General features: G+C 52.2%; 1 protein-coding gene across 1 annotated transcript; it reads right to left on the bottom strand.

Annotated features, from left to right (window-relative positions):
* Window positions 1-694: 694 nt before the first annotated feature.
* On the bottom strand, window positions 695-6,924 carry LOC119855571 (interleukin 18 binding protein). Its single transcript, XM_038401881.2, has 6 exons — window positions 6,758-6,924; window positions 5,437-5,499; window positions 4,562-4,627; window positions 3,726-3,855; window positions 2,992-3,216; window positions 695-1,273 (listed from the first exon to the last, which is right to left on the bottom strand). The coding sequence occupies exons 1-6, from the start codon at window positions 6,840-6,842 to the stop codon at window positions 1,255-1,257; spliced, it is 588 nt and encodes a 195-aa protein (XP_038257809.1). The 5' UTR covers window positions 6,843-6,924; the 3' UTR covers window positions 695-1,254.
* Window positions 6,925-20,635: the final 13,711 nt, after the last annotated feature.

Below are 20,635 nucleotides of genomic sequence, written 5' to 3'. Positions count from 1 at the left end.
CGCAGGAATGGGATGGGGCCAGCTGGCGGCTGGACCCTGCAGGCAGCTTCACCAGAGCAGAGGGCTGCAGTCTGCTGGGGCCACACTGGGTGAACCCTGCGGGTGAGGGGGGCACGCAACCCCCTCCACGGAGCGAGCGGCTTCTGCCTATCCGCAACCTGTTTGCTCTCCTACCGTGCCACAGACCTACCTCCTCTCCAGCCAGTCCCCCCTCCAGGAGCTCACACTCACAGCCTGTCTACCCTCCCCGTCAGACCCGGCCACCAGCCCCCATCCTGGTGGCCCTCGCCTGAGTCTCAGGCCTTCTGCTTCTGTAATGGCTGAGTTAAGGAGCCCTCTCCTCACCCAGCTGCATCTCCTCCAGCCCCTCCTCCTGCACCCCTCCCTCTGGCCTCCCCGTACCTCTTGCATTGTCCCAGAGCTGCCCTCTGGCTCACTCCATGGGCTTCCCCCTCTCCATGCCCTTCAATCTGGTCCTCTTCCCTGGAAGGCCTCCTCCTGCCTCACCCCTCCAATTGCCCTCTTGCCCCCTCTGTTCTGCAAGCCTTCCCCCTCCCCACCGACATCTCTGCCCTGCTGTCCCCCCCCCCCATGCCCAGATCAGTCCCCTTCCCTGACCCACAAGGCCGCTCCCCTCTCTGCCTCTCCCTCCAAGAGGGTGGCTGAGATGGCTACAAGAAACTGGCCCAGCCAGTGCAGAGCGTTACGTTTTTATTTAATTGAAATAATGCAAAATGGGTGGAGAGTGGCAGTGAGAGGTCCCGGGTTGCTGGTCTCCCAGCCCCTGCCCCAAGCAGGTGCTGTCCTGGCCATATAACAGGCAGGGCATTGCTGACTGCCCCCTTCAGTCATAGGCTGGGTTGGCAGCAGGGGGCAGCTTTGGTCACCTCACTTCACTAGGGGAGAGAGTGACACTGCAGATGGGGGTAGGGGGCAAACGTGGGCCTTTCCCAGCCCCATTACTGCTGCCTTGGGCCCTCGGCCAGAGGGCAAGTCCTGCGGGAGCCTCCCTCACTGGAGTCTTGTGTCTGGGGTGGGGAATGTAACAGAGAAGCCGAGGGCGGGGGCTGAATCTGGCCTTCCCCCTCCAGGGCAGCCAAGCTGTGGCCCTGCTGGGCTGCAAGCGGACCGGGGAGGGCAGCTCAGCTGTGGTGGCCGTGGAGGGAGGCTGGCATGGCCTTGCCAGCGAAGTGGCACTTGGCAGCCACAGTCACAGTATCACTGCCTCTCGGGTTGGCGCTGCTGTCCCTGCCCTCAGTCCGTGCTCTTGGCCCTGGAGAAAGCCGAAGTGCGGTTAGTGCCAGGCTGGCAAGTGCCTGCTGTTCCCATGCAGCTGGGGCCTCGCTGGCCCAGGGGCCCTGCAGAGGATCCCACTCGCACAGCATGACGGTGCCCGGCCTCCGCACCCCATGCAGGGATTGCCTCCCTCTGGGCTCCAGCAGGCCTGGGGGTGCAGGCTGATTCCCTGCACTCTGAGTGAGCCCCTTGCCTTGCCCACTGGTGACATGCAGCTGTCACGGGTGGAACCCAGTAGCTCTCCACCAGCTCATGGCAAAGAGAAGGGGAGGGGCTCCAGGGGCGGTGGAAGCACCAGCATTGAGCTCCTGGCAGCTTCCCCCCCCCCCCGCCCACACACACCTTTTGGGAAGTGCTGTACAGCTGAGCGTGAGGTGGGGGCTCCAACCCCTTAAGAACATAAGAACGGACAGACTGGGTCAGACCAAAGGTCCATCCAGCCCAGTGTCCTGTCTGCTGATGGTGGCCAGTGCCAGGTGCCCCAGAGGGAATGAACAGAACAGGGAATTGTCAAGTGACCCATCCCCTGTCACCTATTCCCAGCAACTTGCAAACAGAGCCTAGGGACACCATCCTGGCTAACACCCATTGATGGACCTATCCTCCATGAACTTATCTAGTTCTTTTTTGAACCCTGTTCTAGTCTTGGCCTTTCCTACATCCTCTGGCAAGGAGTTCCACAGGTTGACTGTGTTGTGTAAATAAATGCTTCCTTTTGTTTGTTTTACACCTGCTGCCTTTATTTTGTTTGGTGACCTCTCATTCTTGTGTTATGAGAAGGAGTAAATCACACTTCCTTATTTACTTTCTCCACTCCCATCATGATTTTATGGACCTCTATCATATCCCCCCTTAGTTGTCTCTTTTCCAAGCTGAAAAGACCCAATCTTATTAATCTCTCCTCATATGGAAGCTGTTCCATGCCCCTAATCATTGGTGTTGCCTTTTTCTGAACCTTTTCCAATTCTAGTATACCTTTTTTGAGATGGGGTGACCACATCTGCACACACTATTCAAGGAGTGGGCGTACCATGGATTTATATAGAGGCAATATGATATTTTCTGTCTTATTATCTATCCCTTTCCTAATGATTCCCAACATTCTGTTCACTTTTTTGGCTGCCGCTGCACACGGAGTGGATGTTTTCAGAGAACTCTCCACAGTGACTCCACGGTCTCTTTCTTGAATGGTAACAGCTAATTTAGACCCCATCATTATGTATGTATAGTTGGGATTAGGTTTTCCAACGTGCATTACTTTGCATTTATCAACACTGAATGTCATCTGCCATTTTGTTGCCCAGTCACCCAGTTTTGCGGGATCCTTTTGTAGCTCTTCACAGTCTGCCTGGGACGTAACTATCTTGAGCAGTTTTGTGTCACCTGCGAATTTTGCCACCTCACTGTTTACCCCTTTTTCCAAGTCATTTATGAATATGTTGAACAGCACTGGGCCCAGCACAGACCTCCAGGGGCCCCCGCTATTTCTGTCTCTCCCTTCTGAAGACTGACCATGTATTCCTATCCTTTGTTTCCTGCCTTTTAACCAGTTACTGATCCATGAGAGGACCTTCCCTCTTATCCCGTGACTCCCTTCTTTGCTTAAGAGCCTTCAGTGAGGGACCTTGTCAGGGCTTGGCAATGGGGCCAGGCCATGCCCACACGCCCCTCCCCGTAGCCATTAAGGGCTCTCACCAGTCCACGGTGGGGGTGGTCTCCGGGGTCTGGACGTCCTGCCTTGTCTCCTGCTGCGGCTCTGAGACCTGGGCTGGCTGCTCAGGGTCCCAGCGGACAAGGGCCTTTTCCAGCCCAGCTGGGTTCCTCACCACGCACATGAAGGAGGTGCTCCAGTCCCTCCGGGAGAAGGCGCGGAAGTGCAGCTCCCGGGTCAGGAGGACCCCGGTGTACCTGGCCTCCGTTCTGTGAGGGAAGAGGCAGGGGCTTGACTGGGGGTCAGCGAGGGCACTGGAGAGCTGTCATTGGCCTAAACAGCCACTAGGTGTCGCCCTCTTGCCCCCCAGAAACAGCAGCAGGGGCAGGCTCCCAGGGAGAAGCCAGGGTCACTGCACCGCGCCAGGGCTCTGATTCTCAGCGGCTGCTCAGCCCCCTCCTCGCTGTGAACCACAGGGCCTCAGCGCCTCTTCGAACCAGGCCTGAGGCTCAGCGCCGCTGGGCACCTTCACGGGCAGGCCCGGACGCTGCCGGGCTGATTCTCCTTTAGCTCCAGGGGCAGGACGCACGTCCTTGGACTGACATTCTCCCTCCCCAAAACTACCACGGCCCTGAGCCTGTCCCTGCCAGAGCCCTTGATCCGAAGGGGTGAGCTGCTGGGGGAAGGATCCAGAGCCAGAGCCAGGCTCTGCACCCTGGCAGCGGGGCAGGACAGCGGGCATAGGGGACCCACCCCCCAGCTGGGGGTATTTACTCACACAACGTCCCCTTCGCACACTGCCACGTCCAGGTACTGGTCCTCCACGAAGGAGCCGTTTGCCAGCCAGTAGATGAGGGTCATCCCCGGGAAGGGACTCTTAGCCTGGCAGCTGAGACTGAAGTGTTTCCCTGGACAAGGAGGCAAAGCGACAGGAAGCTGCAACGTCAGGGGCCAAGGAAGGGCCTGTCCCCTTCAGGGCCTGGCTTCGGGGTCCCCTGGTGGCAGTGGGACAATGGCCGCACCTGCCAGAGGAACATCGCCATGGGAACTGCATCCCCTCTGGGGCGTGGGGAACATCGCCTTGGGAACTGCATCCCTGCCACGGGGGAACATCGCCTTGGGAACTGCATCCTTAGCAGGGGGTACATTGCCATGGGAACTGGTGGTGGAAAAGGTGGGCCCCGCTGCTGGAGGGAACGCCAGCCATGCTCGGAGATTCCAGTGCCCCCAGGGGCTGGACACGCTCAGTGCCTGGACACCCTTGCACTGCTCAAACCAGGGGCCTCTCCTTTAGCCTGGCAGGGCCTGCATTGGGCTGGGGTCTGTGGAATTGCTACAGGTGTGGAGTGTCTGGTGTGTGAGGGGGAGTCAGGGCTGCTGGCCTCCCCCCGTGCACGCTGGCTGTGCCCCGGGCCCTACCCACCCCCAGCACCTCGTTGGCACTGCACCGGGGCTAGTGAGCACGGCTGGGAGCCGGTGTCAGGTGTCACCCTCCCTCCAGCTCACTGTGGCTTGAAGAAAGCTGGGGGACGACAGGGCCAGGTGTGCTACCAGGACCTGCTGTGATTGATATCGGTGCCTGCAGAGCGTAGCTGGACAGAGAACGTCAATTACCCAAGGCGGGACTTTTCACAGGCTTCAGGGGGGTGATGATTTCTGGGCAGAGACTGGAAGCTGCATCTGAAAGAAGGGTTTGGTGAAAGGCAGTAAAGGGGGGGGGGTACCTGGGCAGTGCACAAGCAACATGGAGGAGGGCAGAGCACCTGCTACACACATGGGGAACCTGAGGCACAGAGCAGTCAGGTGACCAGCTGTGTGGTGATAGACTAACTCTGGCAGAGGCAGCAGTAACTCCCTCAAGTCCAGGCTCCCAGCCAGGCCTCAGGCCGGTGGCTGCTGTACCTATTACAGGGATCCCAGCCTGCCTCACAGCAAGACACAGAGCTCAGAAATGATGAACGTCACCCTGGGTCAGCAATATGGACACAACTTGGAGGGGCGGAGGGGGAGATGACCCTTCCTTTTAAAGCCAATGAGCTTGTCCCTCAAGCCCCCACTAGTTAAGAGTGTTGACCTGGAAGTTACTTTTTAACCTGTGGAACTCGCTGCTGCAAGAGATTATTGATAGGAAGTCATAGAGTTTTAAGGCCAGAGTTTTAAGACCATTTCTGCTCATCTAGCCTCCCCCCCACCCCACCCCCTGGCTGACACAGGCCAGAAAGCTCACCCCCCCCATATGTCCTGCACTAGCCCAGTAATGGGTGGCTCACTGAGGGAGAGTCTCGATTAGCCTCCATGTGATGGAGAAGGCCAACAGGTTAGACAGTAGCATCTGCAGCAGCCTGGGGACCTTGGCCGAGTTGCAGCACATGGTGAGCTCACACCGTCCGTCTGTCCCCACCCTACCCCACCGGAATGGGGACAGAGCTGTTTGTCCCACACGTTCATGAGCACAAGGGCCCTACGCTGTCCGGCTGCCCTCGCCTTACCTGAGCTCTGGAAGTGGCCGCAGAGGAAGACTAGAGGGAGCCAGGGAACAGCACCCATCACACCTGGGAGCATAAGAGAAGGCAGCATTAACATGGCTGGGGTGGGGAATGGGAGCAGCCCACTGGGTGCCCTGAGCCACTGCTCCCCACCTCGAGGCAGGCCTCTGCTACTGCTTGGCTGTGTGACCCTGCCCCTCACTGTGCCTCAGTTTCCCCATCTGTACAATGGGATAATGATACAACAGGGGGCTCAGCTTGCTAACAGGTACCCATCAATACCTTAGGCCCCCAGTCCTGCATTCACCCTGCTGCTCCTTTCCTCTGCCTCACCCCCTCAGGCTCTGTCCTAGCACTCTGCCCCCCCCGTGGCTGCCCCAGGCTCTTACCCTCCAGACATGGAGGCGAGAGACACAGGACAGGCTGCAAGGGCCCACAGCCTCAAAGGACCGAAATCGATGGCAGCTCGGGCCATGAACCCCTTGGAGGCTCTGGGCCCGTGTAACCAAAGCAGGCACCTGCCTCCTGCCCCGCCACCTCTATGGCTGTTGTTCCTCATGCTCGGGCCGTGTGAAGGGCAGGGGATGGAGGAGATCCCCTCGAACGCCTCACAGCTGAGCCCGTTCTGCAACCGCGGGAGCAAGGGGGACGGGAACACTTCCCCCAGCCCCATCACTTCTGCCCTTCAGAGGAGTTTGGCACTGTAAGATTTCCCTGCTGGCCCCAGCTCCCCCATCTGAGCACAGTCACTGACCACCTATGATCTCTCATGTCACACAGAGGGAAGCTGAGGCACAGCAGGATAAGAGACTATGACTAGAGTGCTGGGCTGTCAGTCAGGGGGTCTATACCTTCCTCTGCCCACTCACTGCCTCTCTGTGCCTCAGTTTCCTCTCCCACTTTTCTTGGAAGCTCTGCAGGGCAGGGACCATGGCGTACTCCACCGAGTGCAACCACGGCACTGACCCCCTCAAGCAATTAAGCGCCGTGGCAAAGGCCAAAGCCAGGTGGTGCCAGCTGGAACTGACCCGCCGGCTCCCCAGTCCAACCCCAACGGCGCCCACCCCAGCTGGCCCGGCAGCGAGACAGAAAGTCACCAGCCCCTGTTAGACCCACTGAGGGGTTTTTGGGGGGCTGGGGGACGGCGCTGTTCTGGGGATCCCCCCCAACACCATCTCATGTTGGGGGGGGGTCCCAAGAATGGAGCCCCCAGCAAATCAGCCTCTTTGTGGCAGGCTGACAAAAAAGCTGCCCTGAAAGGAAACATATCAGGTGCCTCCCCTGCCCACCACCCATGCCCCAAGTGCGAGCAGCTGGGCCTTACCTGGGCGCCTGTGGGCCGGGGCTGGGTCCATCCTGCCAGGCTGGGGTGTCTGCTCGGAGCCGCTCGGAGAGGAAGTATTTATCATGTGGCTCCCTCAGCAGGGGGAAGTCCCCAGCCACTCCTGGGGGGGTGGGGGTGGGGGTGAGTCACACATGAAGTGTGTGTGTGTGTGTGGGGGTGGGTTCCCTGATCACATTTGACACAATCCCCACACAGTGGTATGACCCCCGCCAGGACCTAATGACCTGGTAGCTGGCCTCACCCGGCTGCTGAGCACCCCTCATCTCCCTGAGACCCACCCCCTCAAGCTGCTGAACTCCCCACTCCCCTGGACGCTGACCCCCCCATCACCCCAAGACCCACCCTCCCCAGCTGCTGACACCCCTTCCCCCCAGCCCTAAGACTGACACCTCCCACCACCCAGAGACCCACCTTCCCTGGCTGCTGACACCCCTCTGCCCCAGCTGCTGACCCCCAACTCCCAAGACCCACTTCCCTGGCTGCTGTTCCCCCCCCCAACCACTGCCCGGAGACCACCCCTCTGGCTGCTGACTCCCCCCACCTCCCTGAGAGCCACTCACCCAGCTGCTGCTCCCCCACATCTTCCTGAGACCCACCTACCTGCTAACCCCCTCTCCCCCCAAGAGGGGCTTTTACTAGGTTAAATACAACAGCGGATATCGGGTCAGGCCCATGTGTCTGTTCATTTCATAGTCAGTGCTACTGATTTTACGCTGTCCCTCCTGGTGGGACACAGAGCCACGCACTGAAAGTAATTCAGAGCTTTCTATGTCCACAGAGCCGCGCACTGGAAGCTCTGAATTACTATCAGAGCAGTTATTGCGGGAGGGAGGAGGTGGCGTTTTTGGCAGTGAAGCAAAACGCATAAAAGCATCTTGGGCTTATGGACTCAGTCCATGTAGCTGGATGGTTCTGCTAAAACTCACAGCAGTGACACCGCTAACCACGGTGAGAGGGGGAGTAATCATTAGGTTTCAGGGTCAACAGTCCAGTGACATGAAAGAGGACAGCGCACACCTCATGTTTCAGGCTGGCGGCAGACAACACTGCATCCATTACATGGGGGAAAAGGCAGAGGTTTTTCCTCCCAAACATTGGTGGCTTGAAGTGTAATTTTTAAAAATTAAATCAGGTGACCTGGATACAGGGAGCCCAGGGCCAGACCAGCGGGGTGAGGGTGTGGCTGGGATCACGGGGGACCAGCAGGGCCGTGTGTACGTCAGGAGCCCAGGGCCGCACCAGTGGGGCGTGGGGGTGGCCAGGATCACGGGGGATCAGCAGGGCTGTGTGTATGTCGGGAGCCCAGGGCCGGACTGGCAGGGTGGGCCGGGATCGCGGGGGAGCAGCAGGGCCATGTGTATGTCGGGAGCCTGGGGCCAGATTAGTGGGGCGGGGTGGGGGGGCCCCGGGATCACACGGGACCAGCAGGGCCATGTGTACGTCAAGAGCCCGGAGCTGGTCTAATGGGGTGGGGATGGGGTGTGGGATTGGGGATTGTGGGGGACCAGCAGGGTCATGTATATGTCGGGAGCCCGGGGTCGGATTAATGGGGCAGGATTGCGGGGGACCAGCAGGGTCGTGTGTACGTTGGTAGCCCGGGGCCGGACTGGCAGGGTGAGTGGTCAGCCAGGATCGTGGGGGATCAGCAGGGCTGCATAGATTCATAGATACTAAGGTCAGAAGGGACCATTCTGATCATCTAGTCCGACCTCCTGCACAGTGCAGGCCACAGAATCTCACCCACCCACTCCTATGAAAAACCTCACCCATGTCTGAGCTATTGAAGTCCTTAAATCATGGTTCAAAGACTTCAAGGAGCAGAGAAGCCTCCCTCAAGTCACCCATGCTACAGAGGAAGGCGAAAAACCTCCAGGGCCTCTTCCAATCTGCCCTGGAGGAAAATTCCTTCCTGACCCCAAATATGGCAATCAGCTAAACCCTGAGCATATGGGCAAGATTCACCAGCCAGATACTACAGAAAATTCTTTCCTGGGTAACTCAGATCCCATCCATCTAATATCCCATCTCAGGGGATTAGTCCTATTTACCCTGAATATTTAAAGATCAATTACTTACCAAAATCACATTATCCCATCATACCATCTCCTCCATAAACTTATCGAGTAGAATCTTAAAGCCAGATCGATCTTTTGCCCCCACTGCTTCCCTTGGAAGGCTATTCCAAAACTTCACTCCTCTGATGGTTATAAACCTTCGTCTAATTTCAAGTCTAAACTTCCTGGTGGCCAGTTTATACCCATTTGTTCTTGTGTCCACATTGGTGCTGAGCTTAAATAATTCCTCTCCCTCTCCTGTATTTATCCCTCTGATATATTTATAGAGAGCAATCATATCTCCCCTCAACCTTCTTTTAGTTAGGCTAAACAAGCCAAGCTCCTTGAGTCTCCTTTCATAAGACAAGTTTTCCATTCCTCGGATCATCCTAGTAGCCCTTCTCTGTACCTGCTCCAGCTTGAATTCATCCTTTTTAAAGATGGGAGACCAGAACTGCACACAGTATTCCAGGTGAGGTCTCACCAGTGCCTTGTCTAACGGTACTAAAACCTCCTTATCCCTACTGGAAATACCTCTCCTGATGCATCCCAAAACCGCATTAACTTTTTTCACAGCCATATCACATTGGCAGCTCATAGTCATCCTGTGATCAACCAATACTCCAACTCTCCTCCTCTGTTACTTCTAATTGATGCGTCCCCAACTTATAACTAAAATTCTTGTTATTAATCCCTAAATGCATAACCTTACACTTCTCACTATTAAATTTCATCCTATTACTATTACTCCAGTTTACAAGGTCATCCAGATCCTCCTGTATAATATCCCGATCCTTCTCTGAATTGGCAATACCTCCCAGCTTTGTATCATCTGCAAACTTTATTAGCACACTCCCACTTTTTGTGCCAAGGTCAGTAATAAAAAGATTAAATAAGATTGGTCCCAAAACCGATCCCTGAGGAACTCCACTGGTAACCTCCCTCCAACCTGACAGTTCGCCTTTCAGTAGGAGAGGAGTGGGAGCCCGGCCCAACAAAAGCCGTGGGCTGTGGGTTAGGACTGACCGAGCAGTGTGGGGATTCCACCACTGGCCCCGTAAGGGGCTGAGCTTTGCTGCAGCGGGGTGCTGAGGATCTGGTGGCTCTCTGGCTCCAGTCCCTGCAGCTGCCTGGGGGCAAGACAACTGCTGACTCATTCTTCCCTAGAAAGCAGTGGGGAAACCACAGCAAGGCCTCTCTCGAGCCCTACTCAGAACTGGGCTCCAGGGAAAGCCCCCAGCCGTGATGAGCTGGTAAATTTTAAGCATCGTAAGTGAGAAATAACAGAACAAAACACATGAAACAGAACATGCATACTAAGCTTAAGATCTTAAAGAAACTGTCCCTAAACCTCTGACTGGCAGAAGCTGGGGGCAACAGGGGATGGATCACTTGGTGATTCCCTGTTCTGTTCATTTCCTCTGGGGTACCTGGTATTGGACACTGTCAGAAGACAGGACTGGGCTAGATGGACAATTGGTCTGACGGAGTGTGGCTGTTCTTATGTTTGAAATTGGCCCATTTTACCAAGTGAATTGGTTAAAAAAAGAACTAGATAAGTTCATGGAGCATAGGTCCATCAATGGCTATTAGCCAGGAAGGGCAGGGATGGTGTCCCTAGCCTCTGTTTGCCAGCAGCTGGGAACAGGCGACGGGGATAGATCACTTGATAATTGCTCTGTTCTGTTCGTTCCCTCTGGGGCACCTGGCACTGGCCACTGTCAGCAGACAGGACACTGGGCTAGATGGACCTTTGGTCTGACCAAATATGGCTGTTCTTCTGTTCTTAGATTCCTCTGCGTGATGGCCCTGTCCCCATTGTTTACCCCTGTGCCAGCCTTTAGCAGCTGCGAGTTTTATTAACAGTGATTTTAGATGCACTTCCAGCTTGTAGAGGAAAATGCTGAGTAGGGTCAGGAGGGTCATCGCTTGCTGCAGAAACCCACTGGAAACACCCCCCCCCTTTGACGGTGAAACCCCATGAACTTCTCCAGGAGATCCAGCAGCTGGCCACTCCATTTAACATATATTTTACTGATACTAGAGAGGGTTAAGTTGTTGTTAATAAACTCATATTGCTCAGATATAAGAAGAATGGGGAATGAAAACCCTCGGGGGCCGGATTTCTGCATCATAAACAAACAAGAAAGGGCAAGTCCTGCTCAAGTCCATGCAGTTGATCCTCCTAGAGGAAGTATTTACAACTCTGATAAATTCTGAGTATGGGCAGTTACACAAATACTGACACTAAGTATTATAAGGGGACAGGAAGGGTTTAGTGTGGTTCAAGGGGAGAGAACAGGAAATACAGGGTTAATATCAGAAAGATCACACAGACTAAGGAATAATCCCCCACAGACCGGGGTGGAAGCACCATTGCTTGAACAGAATATCTAGCCCTTCTGAAGGTTGTGCCTCCCCTCCCCCGTCCATGCCCCCCTGGAGCCAGGGCCAGGAGAGGGGCTTTGACTGGGGGGGACAGGAACAGGGGCAAGGGGACCCAGGCTGGGGCCAGGGCCAGGTGGGAAGCTGGGGATGGGGTCAGGCGCAAGGCCGGGGCACACCCCACAGTTTGGGGACCTCTGATCTAAGCACTTACAACAGCATGCAGGGAACAATCCTGCCTGGGGAATGGAACCAGGTGACCCAACTGGTCCTTTCCACCTCCCCTTTCTATCATCCCTGTCAGCTGCTGCCTTGCAGGTCCTGGTGGAAAGAGCGACTGAGATCCCTGCCATAGGGCTGGGAATCTGGGCTCCTGGTTTCTTTTCTCAGCTCCGCCGTGGCAAGCATCCACCTTGGGCAAGTTGCAGCTTCTCTGGCTCAGTTTCCCCATCTATAAGAGGAGGATAATACCTATAGGGGGACACAAGGCTTACCATGTATACCGACTACTGGAAGCGGAGATGAGTGGCACTTGTGCATGTGTTTTGGCTTTGCTTCTTCTTGCACAAGCGAGTGGAAAGAAGGGGAACAGTCGTGAGTGCTTAATGTCACGGAAGAGGCACAGCCAGGGATAAATTCTGTCTCTCTCCCTTGAGACACCCCATCTCCCTCATCTCTGCAGTGTGTTCTCCCTGCTGCACTAGGGCTTCCACCATTTCCTACGGGAGATATTCCACGATGTCACCACTTGAGTCCTTTCCGTTGCAGACTCTACGTTTCCCCTGACTCATTTGCATTTCCAGTTCCATGCCCTGGACTCATCCCCAGCAGTTCCTCTCCCCCACTGGTGTTTACACACTACAAATATTTATACTTGTTCTCCCCTTGATTAGCTCAACTGAAATTTAAATTTCATTCTTTCAAAGTCAATTGTTCTCACCTCTTCTGCAGCTCGGTTCCTCTTCTCCAAACTCTGACCGGCTTCCAGTAAGACGAAATCAAAAGAGAAAACAGGTGGTGTTCCATATGCATTCTGACGTCATGGAAGAGGTATAGGGATCCTGGGGCAATCCTTCTGAAAAACGGAGCCCTGAATTATTCTGGCCTTTCCCCACCACACTATCACTGCCTCTTCACAGAGCAAGCGAGCTTGCTGCCCTCTACCACCATCCTGTAACTGCTTTCCTGTTCTGCACCTAGCCCCATGAAGTAAGATGAAATGCTGTGGCTTGCGTAGACCCCAGCTGAGTCAAGTGGTCACTTCATGTGGCTACGGAATACTTTACTACTTTCCACCCGTTATGCCCACACACTAATAACCTCTGAGGCTAGGACAAGAAGCAATGGGCTTAAATTGCAGCAAGGAAGGTTTAGGTTGGACATTAGGAAAAACTTCCTGTCCGAGTACTTAAGCACTGGAATAAGTTGCCTAGGGAGGTTGTAGAATCTCCATTATTAGAGATTTTTAAGAGCAGGTTGGACAAACACCTGTCAGGGATGGTCCAGATAATACTTAGTCCTGCCATGAGTGCCGGGGACTGGACTGGATGACCTCTCGAGATTCCTTCCAGTGCTTCAGAGTAGCAGCCGTGTTAGTCTCTATTCGCAAAAAGAAAAGGAGTACTTGTGGCACCTTAGAGACTAACAAATTTATTAGAGCATAAGCTTTCGTGAGCTACAGCTCACTTCATCGGATGCATTTGGTGGAAAAAACAGAGGAGAGATTTATATACACACACACAGAGAACATGAAACAATGGGTTTATCATACACACTGTAAGGAGAGTGATCACTTAAGATAAGCCATCACCAACAGCAGGGGGGGGAAGGAGGAAAACCTTTCATGGTGACAAGCAGGTAGGCTAATTCCAGCAGTTAACAAGAATATCAGAGGAACAGTGGGGGGTGGGGTGGGAGGGAGAAATACCATGGGGAAATAGTTTTACTTTGTGTAATGACTCATCCATTCCCAGTCTCTATTCAAGCCTAAGTTAATTGTATCCAGTTTGCAAATTAATTCCAATTCAGCAGTCTCTCGTTGGAGTCTGTTTTTGAAGCTTTTTTGTTGAAGTATAGCCACTCTTAGGTCTGTGATCGAGTGACCAGAGAGATTGAAGTGTTCTCCAACTGGTTTTTGAATGTTATAATTCTTGACGTCTGATTTGTGTCCATTCATTCTTTTACGTAGAGACTGTCCAGTTTGGCCAATGTACATGGCAGAGGGGCATTGCTGGAATATTTCCAACACACCTCTGACCAACATATTAACCCACAGAGACCTTCCTGCCAACACTACAAAAAGAAGGATTCTAGGTGGACTCCTCCTGAAGGTCGAAACAGCAGCCTGGATTTCTACATAGACTGCTTCCGCCGACGTGCACGAGCTGAAATTGTGGAAAAGCAGCATCGCTTACCCCATAACCTCAGCCATGCAGAACACAGTGTCATCCACAGCCTCAGAAACAACTCTGACATCATAATCAAAAAGGCTGACAAAGGAGGTGCTGTCGTCATCATGAATAGGTCAGAGTATGAACAAGAGGCTACTAGGCAGCTCTCCAACACCACTTTCTACAAGCCATTACCCTCTGATCCCACTGAGAGTTACCAAAAGAAACTACAGCATTTGCTCAAGAAACTCCCTGAAAAAGCACAAGAACAAATCCGCACAGACACACCCCTGGAGCCAGGACCTGGGGTATTCTATCTGCTACCCAAGATCCATAAACCTGGAAATCCTGGACGCCCCATCATCTCAGGCATTGGCACCCTGACAGCAGGATTGTCTGGCTATGTAGACTCCCTCCTCAGGCCCTTCGTTACCAGCACTCCCAGCTATCTTCGAGACACCACCGATTTCCTGAGGAAACTACAGTCCATTGGTGATCTTCCTAAAAACACCATCCTAGCCACTATGGATGTAGAAGCCTCTACACCAACATTCCACACAAAGATGGACTACAAGCCGTCAGGAACAGTATCCCCGATACTGTCACGGCTAACCTGGTGGCAGAACTTCGTGACTTTGTCCTGACCCATAACTATTTCACATTTGGTGACAATGTATACCTTCAAATCAGCGGCACTGCGATGGGTACCCGCATGGCCCCACAGTATGCCAACATTTTTATGGCTGACTTAGAACAATGCTTCCTCAGCTCTCGTCCCCTAATGCCCCTACTCTACTTGCGCTACATTGATGACATCTTCATCATCTGGACCCATGGAAAAGAAGCTCTTGAGGAATTCCACCATGATTTCAACAATTTCCATCCCACCATCAACCTCAGCCTGGACCAGTCCACACAAGAGATCCACTTCCTGGGCACTACGGTGCTAATAAGCGATGGTCACATAAACACCACCCTATATCGGAAACCTACTGACCGCTATTCCTACCTACATGCCTCTAGCTTTCATCCAGATCATACCACTCGATCCATTGTCTACAGCCAAGCGCTACGATATAACCGCATTTGCTCCAACCCCTCAGACAGAGACAAACACCTACAAGATCTCTATCATGCATTCCTACAACTACAGTACCCACCTGCTGAAGTGAAGAAACAGATTGACAGAGCCAGAAGAGTACCCAGAAGTCACCTACTACAGGACAGGCCCAACAAAGAAAACAACAGAACGCCACTAGCCATCACCTTCAGCCCCCAACTAAAACCCCTCCAACGCATCATCAAGGATCTACAACCTATCCTGAAGGACGAGCCATCGCTCTCTCAGATCTTGGGAGACAGACCAGTCCTTGCTTACAGACAGCCCCCCAATCTGAAGCAAATACTCACCAGCAACCACACACCACACAACAGAACCACTAACCCAGGAACCTATCCTTGCAACAAAGCCCGTTGCCAACTCTGTCCACATATCTATTCAGGGGATACCATCAAAGGGCCTAATCACATCAGCCACACTATCAGAGGCTCTTTCACCTGCGCATCTACCAATGTGATATATGCCATCATGTGCCAGCAATGCCCCTCTGCCATGTACATTGGCCAAACTGGACAGTCTCTACGTAAAAGAATGAATGGACACAAATCAGACGTCAAGAATTAGAACATTCAAAAACCAGTTGGAGAACACTTCAATCTCTCTGGTCACTCGATCACAGACCTAAGAGTGGCTATACTTCAACAAAAAAGCTTCAAAAACAGACTCCAAAGAGAGACTGCTGAATTGGAATTAATTTGCAAATTGGATACAATTAACTTAGGCTTGAATAGAGACTGGGAATGGATGAGTCATTACACAAAGTAAAACTATTTCCCCATGGTATTTCTCCCTCCCACCCCACCCCCCACTGTTCCTCTGATATTCTTGTTAACTGCTGGAATTAGCCTACCTGCTTGTCACCATGAAAGGTTTTCCTCCTTCCCCCCCCTGCTGTTGGTGATGGCTTATCTTAAGTGATCACTCTCCTTACAGTGTGTATGATAAACCCATTGTTTCATGTTCTCTGTGTGTGTGTATATAAATCTCTCCTCTGTTTTTTCCACCAAATGCATCCGATGAAGTGAGCTGTAGCTCACGAAAGCTTATGCTCTAATAAATTTGTTAGTCTCTAAGGTGCCACAAGTACTCCTTTTCTTCCAGTGCTATGATTCTAATGCTTCATGCCATCCAGTCATTGTGTCAGGAACTGGAACCGGGTTAATCATCCTCCAGAAAAAGGTCCCTGCTGCTCACTGAGTATGGGTCCGTTACAGACCTATTTAGGGGTTTGCACATAGGGTTACTGTACAGGAGGTAATGAAACCTGCTAACTGCCATCGTTTGTAAGTACCACAATCACTTGTTTAGTATCAGCACAGCTGCTCTTCCCCAAACCCTCTGGTTCTTCTCCACTGCCTGCGAGATACTTTCAATAGTCATTGTAAGTATCAGATGTGCAGTCACCTACGACATGGCAGAAGACTTGGATGTAACTTCACCGAAGAGGACAACAAACTATGGAAGAGGAATGAGGGAGTGAGGAGGAATATCCTCTCCCTACATCCCCCACAATTGCATTGCACCTCTAGGCTATGTGCAAATCTGGCTAGCTCTTCCTCCAGAAGATTTCTAAGAGCAGTCGTCTTCTGCCCGGCCAGACGCTATCGGCTGTGATCTTTAGGTACTACCGTTTTACAAGTGGGAACAAGACCCCGTTGTTCTATGTGCTGCAGAGATGCATAGTAAGAGATAGTCTCTCTGCTGAAGAGCTAGACAAGACAGCGTGGGAGGGGAAACTGAGGCAAGGGAAAGGATGTGTCCCAAAGTAGATCTGGGATAGAGCCGGGAATAGATCCCAGGGCTCCAATCTCTCCTAGCCCCAGACCCCACTGCCTCTCAGATAGCTGACGCTCCCCCAGAGCCACCTCCTCCTCTCCCATCTTGTTCACTCCTTCCTCTCCTGCTTCCCATTGCAGGCTCATACAAAACGCAGCTGCCAAAACTGTTCTTCCTCCCCGACCTTGGCTCTAATCCCAAATGACCATCCTTTGGAGGAGCTTGAGGACACTTTGAAGAGCCTGTAGCCTGCTGCAGTCTCCTGTGGCCGAAAGCACAAGCCCACCATTGGGTAAATCAGTCCATAGTTTAGGAGTGAGTCTGGATTCCTTGCGGACACTAAGCTCTTGCATTCTACCTTTGCTGGTTGGCAAGAGGACTCCATCCCACCCTGGTGGACAATGACCTGTCTTGGGGATACGCAACTCTCTGCTGGACCACAACAATACAATGTACCTGGGCATGAAGCCATTAGCCCTTAGGAAACTCCAGCGAATACTGAACATGCTCCAGGGCAGTTCCTCAACAACACCTGCACATCACACCTGTGCTCGGCCATCAGCACTGGTTTCCCTTAGACCGAGTTAAACTCAAGGTCTCAGTCCTTATCTCCAAGGCACTCAATGGCATGGGCCCAAGCTATCTAAACGATCGCTTGAAGCTCTGGGACGAGGCCCCCGGTCAACATCTCCACTCTTCCGGCACAATGGAACTGTCGACTGCAAGGGGAGAGCCCATTTGTGCAAGACATTGAGCTTTTCCTGGGGCTAGTCCCCAGCTGTGGAATATATTCCCACAGGCGACAAACACTGCCTCAAGCCTCATTGCTTTCTGTTCTAAGCGCAAGATGCACTTCTTTGACCAGGTCTTCTGTAACAAAACCACGTTCCCCAGCAAACACAAAAGAAATCAAATTAATTAAAAAACCCTCAGTTTTCCCACTGGAAAGAAAGAATCAGACATGACAAAGGCTAATCATGACACTTAACACACTTCTGGAAGGGGCTCAGATACCAGGGCAATGAAAGCGGTTTGAGAACCTGAGTAGATGGAACCCTGTGCTTTACATTCCTCTGGGTCAGGTCCCTGGCCTGGCCAGTCTGTCTGGTGATGCCCCATCTTCAGTCTGGTAGAAGGGGGCTACATAAGACATATGCCAAAATATTCGATTCAACTTACACATTTATTAAGACTGGAGTTGGAATAAAATTCAAGCTCGGCTCACACCACCGGCCTGAGATGCACATGTTTATGATGTCCTGTATTTAGTTCCATTCTCTCATTTGACTGAACTGCTCTCCATCCCTACAGGTATGTCTATACAGGCAAGAGGTGGACTTCAGAGCCAGAGCTCCAGCCCAAACCCTATCTAGATAGCTATCTTTAGAGTGCTAGCCAAGCCCCGCTACCAGGCTGGGCTTGCCGGTGCTCAGTCCCTGCACCTCTTCTGTCAGTGGTGTTTAGTAACGCATGCAACTTTACACTTGCGAGCAAGGTCATGCCATTTTGAGCCTCGGCACCTCTTTCTTTACAAGTGAAAGCACTGGACGTATCCTCATGCTCCTAGAGTCACAAAGGGCAACTGGAGCTAGACTAGCTTCTGCTGTTGCTCTCCCTTCCCAATAGCGGGGCAATGCTCTCTACCTCCTCTGCACCCCAGATTTTGGATGTAGTCCTTTCTAAGCAGCACAACACATCTTGTCCACACTAGGAAAGTGACCTGTTGAGAAACCGGCACTCCTGGTCTTCCCTCCATAGATACTGAGGAGAGTTGATTGTTAGTGTAGACAGAGTCAAACCATTTCCAGCTGGAGTTGAGGGTGAATAACCACCATTCTTTATCTTTCAGTGTAAATAAAAAAAAATGCATCTTGTGTCCACTAGCTACACATACAAAAAGCTAAAAACACCATTAAACATAGCAGCCGAGCCAACCACTGCCGACTAGTCCGAATGATCTCCCTCGGCCACACCCCAAACTCTGGTCAGGAAAAACCCAAGAGCGAATGGATTGATTTTTAGACCACATTGTAAGATCTGACTCTAGCTCTGTCAAAGCAAGGGGGCGCGTGCACATTGCGAGGGCCCAAGCAACTTCCCCCAAAGCTGAGGTCCATCCACCAAGAATGGGCCCCAGGCATACTGTCTGCTCAAGTATCTCAATTGATCTTGGGGGGGAAGGGGGAGAAAAAGAGAGGGTGGGTGTAAGGGACATGGAGTCCAGAAATTGCTCTGGACCAAAGGGCTTTGCACTACAAAGGCTCATCACCGTAAGCTGCTGAAGAAGGTCAATAAGCTGCCAGTGCAATCTTTGGAGCACAGGTGTAATATGCTTCACATGATCAGCACTCTAAGTAAAGAGGCAGCTGCATTGTACAGTAGCTTATGTCTCAGTGTAGTCTTCATCTGTAGCCCCAGGCACACAGAGGTGACCAAGGAAGGAGCCACAGTGGTGAGGTCCACGTGCGATAGGAAACAGTCGCCCTCCTTAGCCAAGTGAAGACTGCAAAAAAGTATTCTTGGCTGCCCTTGTGGCTTTTTTGGCTACCTAGAATGCAAAGGGCCTCCTGGACTATGGGTAGGATAACAACAGGCTGTCCCACACCCTCAACCACAGGGATGATACCAGCCTCTGTTTCCAACAACCGACCAGTAACACCTACGTTGGGATTCACTCACACATCCAAGCCCCGTCTGCACCAGACACCAGGAGAGCAAGAGACTCGACTACCTAGCTCCAGTGAAGCAGAACTGAGATCAAGATACCAGTAGAGAGATAGTTTAGGCTGCAATTCTCTTGCCGCTGACACAGACATATCAAGAACCATATGAGTCCTTCTCCTAGAAGATGCATCATGAAGCATGCAGCAGATCAGGTGGGACTTTAAGGCTCCAAAGGTGGCCAGCTGATCTGGAAAAGGTGAAACCTTGAATTCCCCAGCTGTGGTCTATGTTACACCAGGACCACTTTGGGAAGCCCTTGGAAGCATAGAAGGCCACCAGGAACCATTACAATCTGCTGTGCTTCACAGAATAGATACGGACAGAAGTACTCCCTAATAGATGTTGAGTTTAACAATGTCTATTGCACAAAGGAGTGTGCAAACATTCCTCTGAAGATCCAGACTTTTGACTGCAATGGCCCTACCTGCGTGAGTCCATGATACGGTGTAATCAGCATCAGAATGGGACGTGTACAGTGCTTAATTTGTGCCAGGGCTGAGCGGTGGCACTTCTAGGCTTCGCAGTTCATAGCCCCAGCATTTCTGGGCTTGCCACATCAGTTACGAATGTAAAAGTATTGCTTAAGCCCTGGCACCTCTTTCATTACAAATTAAGCACTGGACACCTATCAGAACTGGTTACAATTAAGTTACTTCCTATGGACATAGCTCCATTTTCAAATGCTGATACAAGGGCCTTGGGTCCTCCTTGATCAAAGAGGGCTAGATTAGTCTTTGCTCTTGAGTAGCCGCGACAATCAGTGCAGTGTGCTCCTGCCTCCTACCTTCCGGCATTAGAAAAGGTTCAGAAAAGGGCAACTAAAATGATTAGGGTTTGGAACGGGTCCCATATGAGGAGAGATTAAAGAGGCTAGGACTTTTCAGCTTGGAAAAGAGTAGACTAAGGGGGGATATGATAGAGGTCTATAAAATCATGACAGGTTTCAGAGTAGCAGCCGTGTTAGTCTGTATTCACAAAAAGAAAAGGAGTACTTGTGGCACCTTAGAGACTAACAAATTTATTTGAGCATAAGCTTTCGTGAGCTACAGTTCACTTCATCGGATGCACTCCCCTCTGTATTTTCCACCAAATGCATCCGATGAAGTGAGCTGTAGCTCACGAAAGCTTATGTTCAAATAAATTTGTTAGTCTCTAAGGTGCCACAAGTCCTCCTTTTCTTTTTATAAAATCATGAGTGGTGTGGAGAAAATGAATAAGGAAAAGCTATTTACTTGTTCCCATCATATAAGAAATAGGGGCCACCAAATGAAATTAATGGCCAGCAGGTTTAACACAAATAAAAGGAAGTTCTTCACTCAGTGCACAGTCAACCTGTGGAACTCCTTGCCTGAGGAGGTTGTGAAGGCTAGGACTATAACAGGGTTTAAAAGAGAACTGGATAAATTCA

Source organism: Dermochelys coriacea, chromosome 1, assembly GCF_009764565.3.
Source record: "Dermochelys coriacea isolate rDerCor1 chromosome 1, rDerCor1.pri.v4, whole genome shotgun sequence".
Lineage (NCBI taxonomy): Eukaryota > Metazoa > Chordata > Testudines > Dermochelyidae > Dermochelys > Dermochelys coriacea.
Note: the sequence above shows the minus strand (reverse complement) of the source record. Positions and strands in the feature narration are given on the sequence as shown.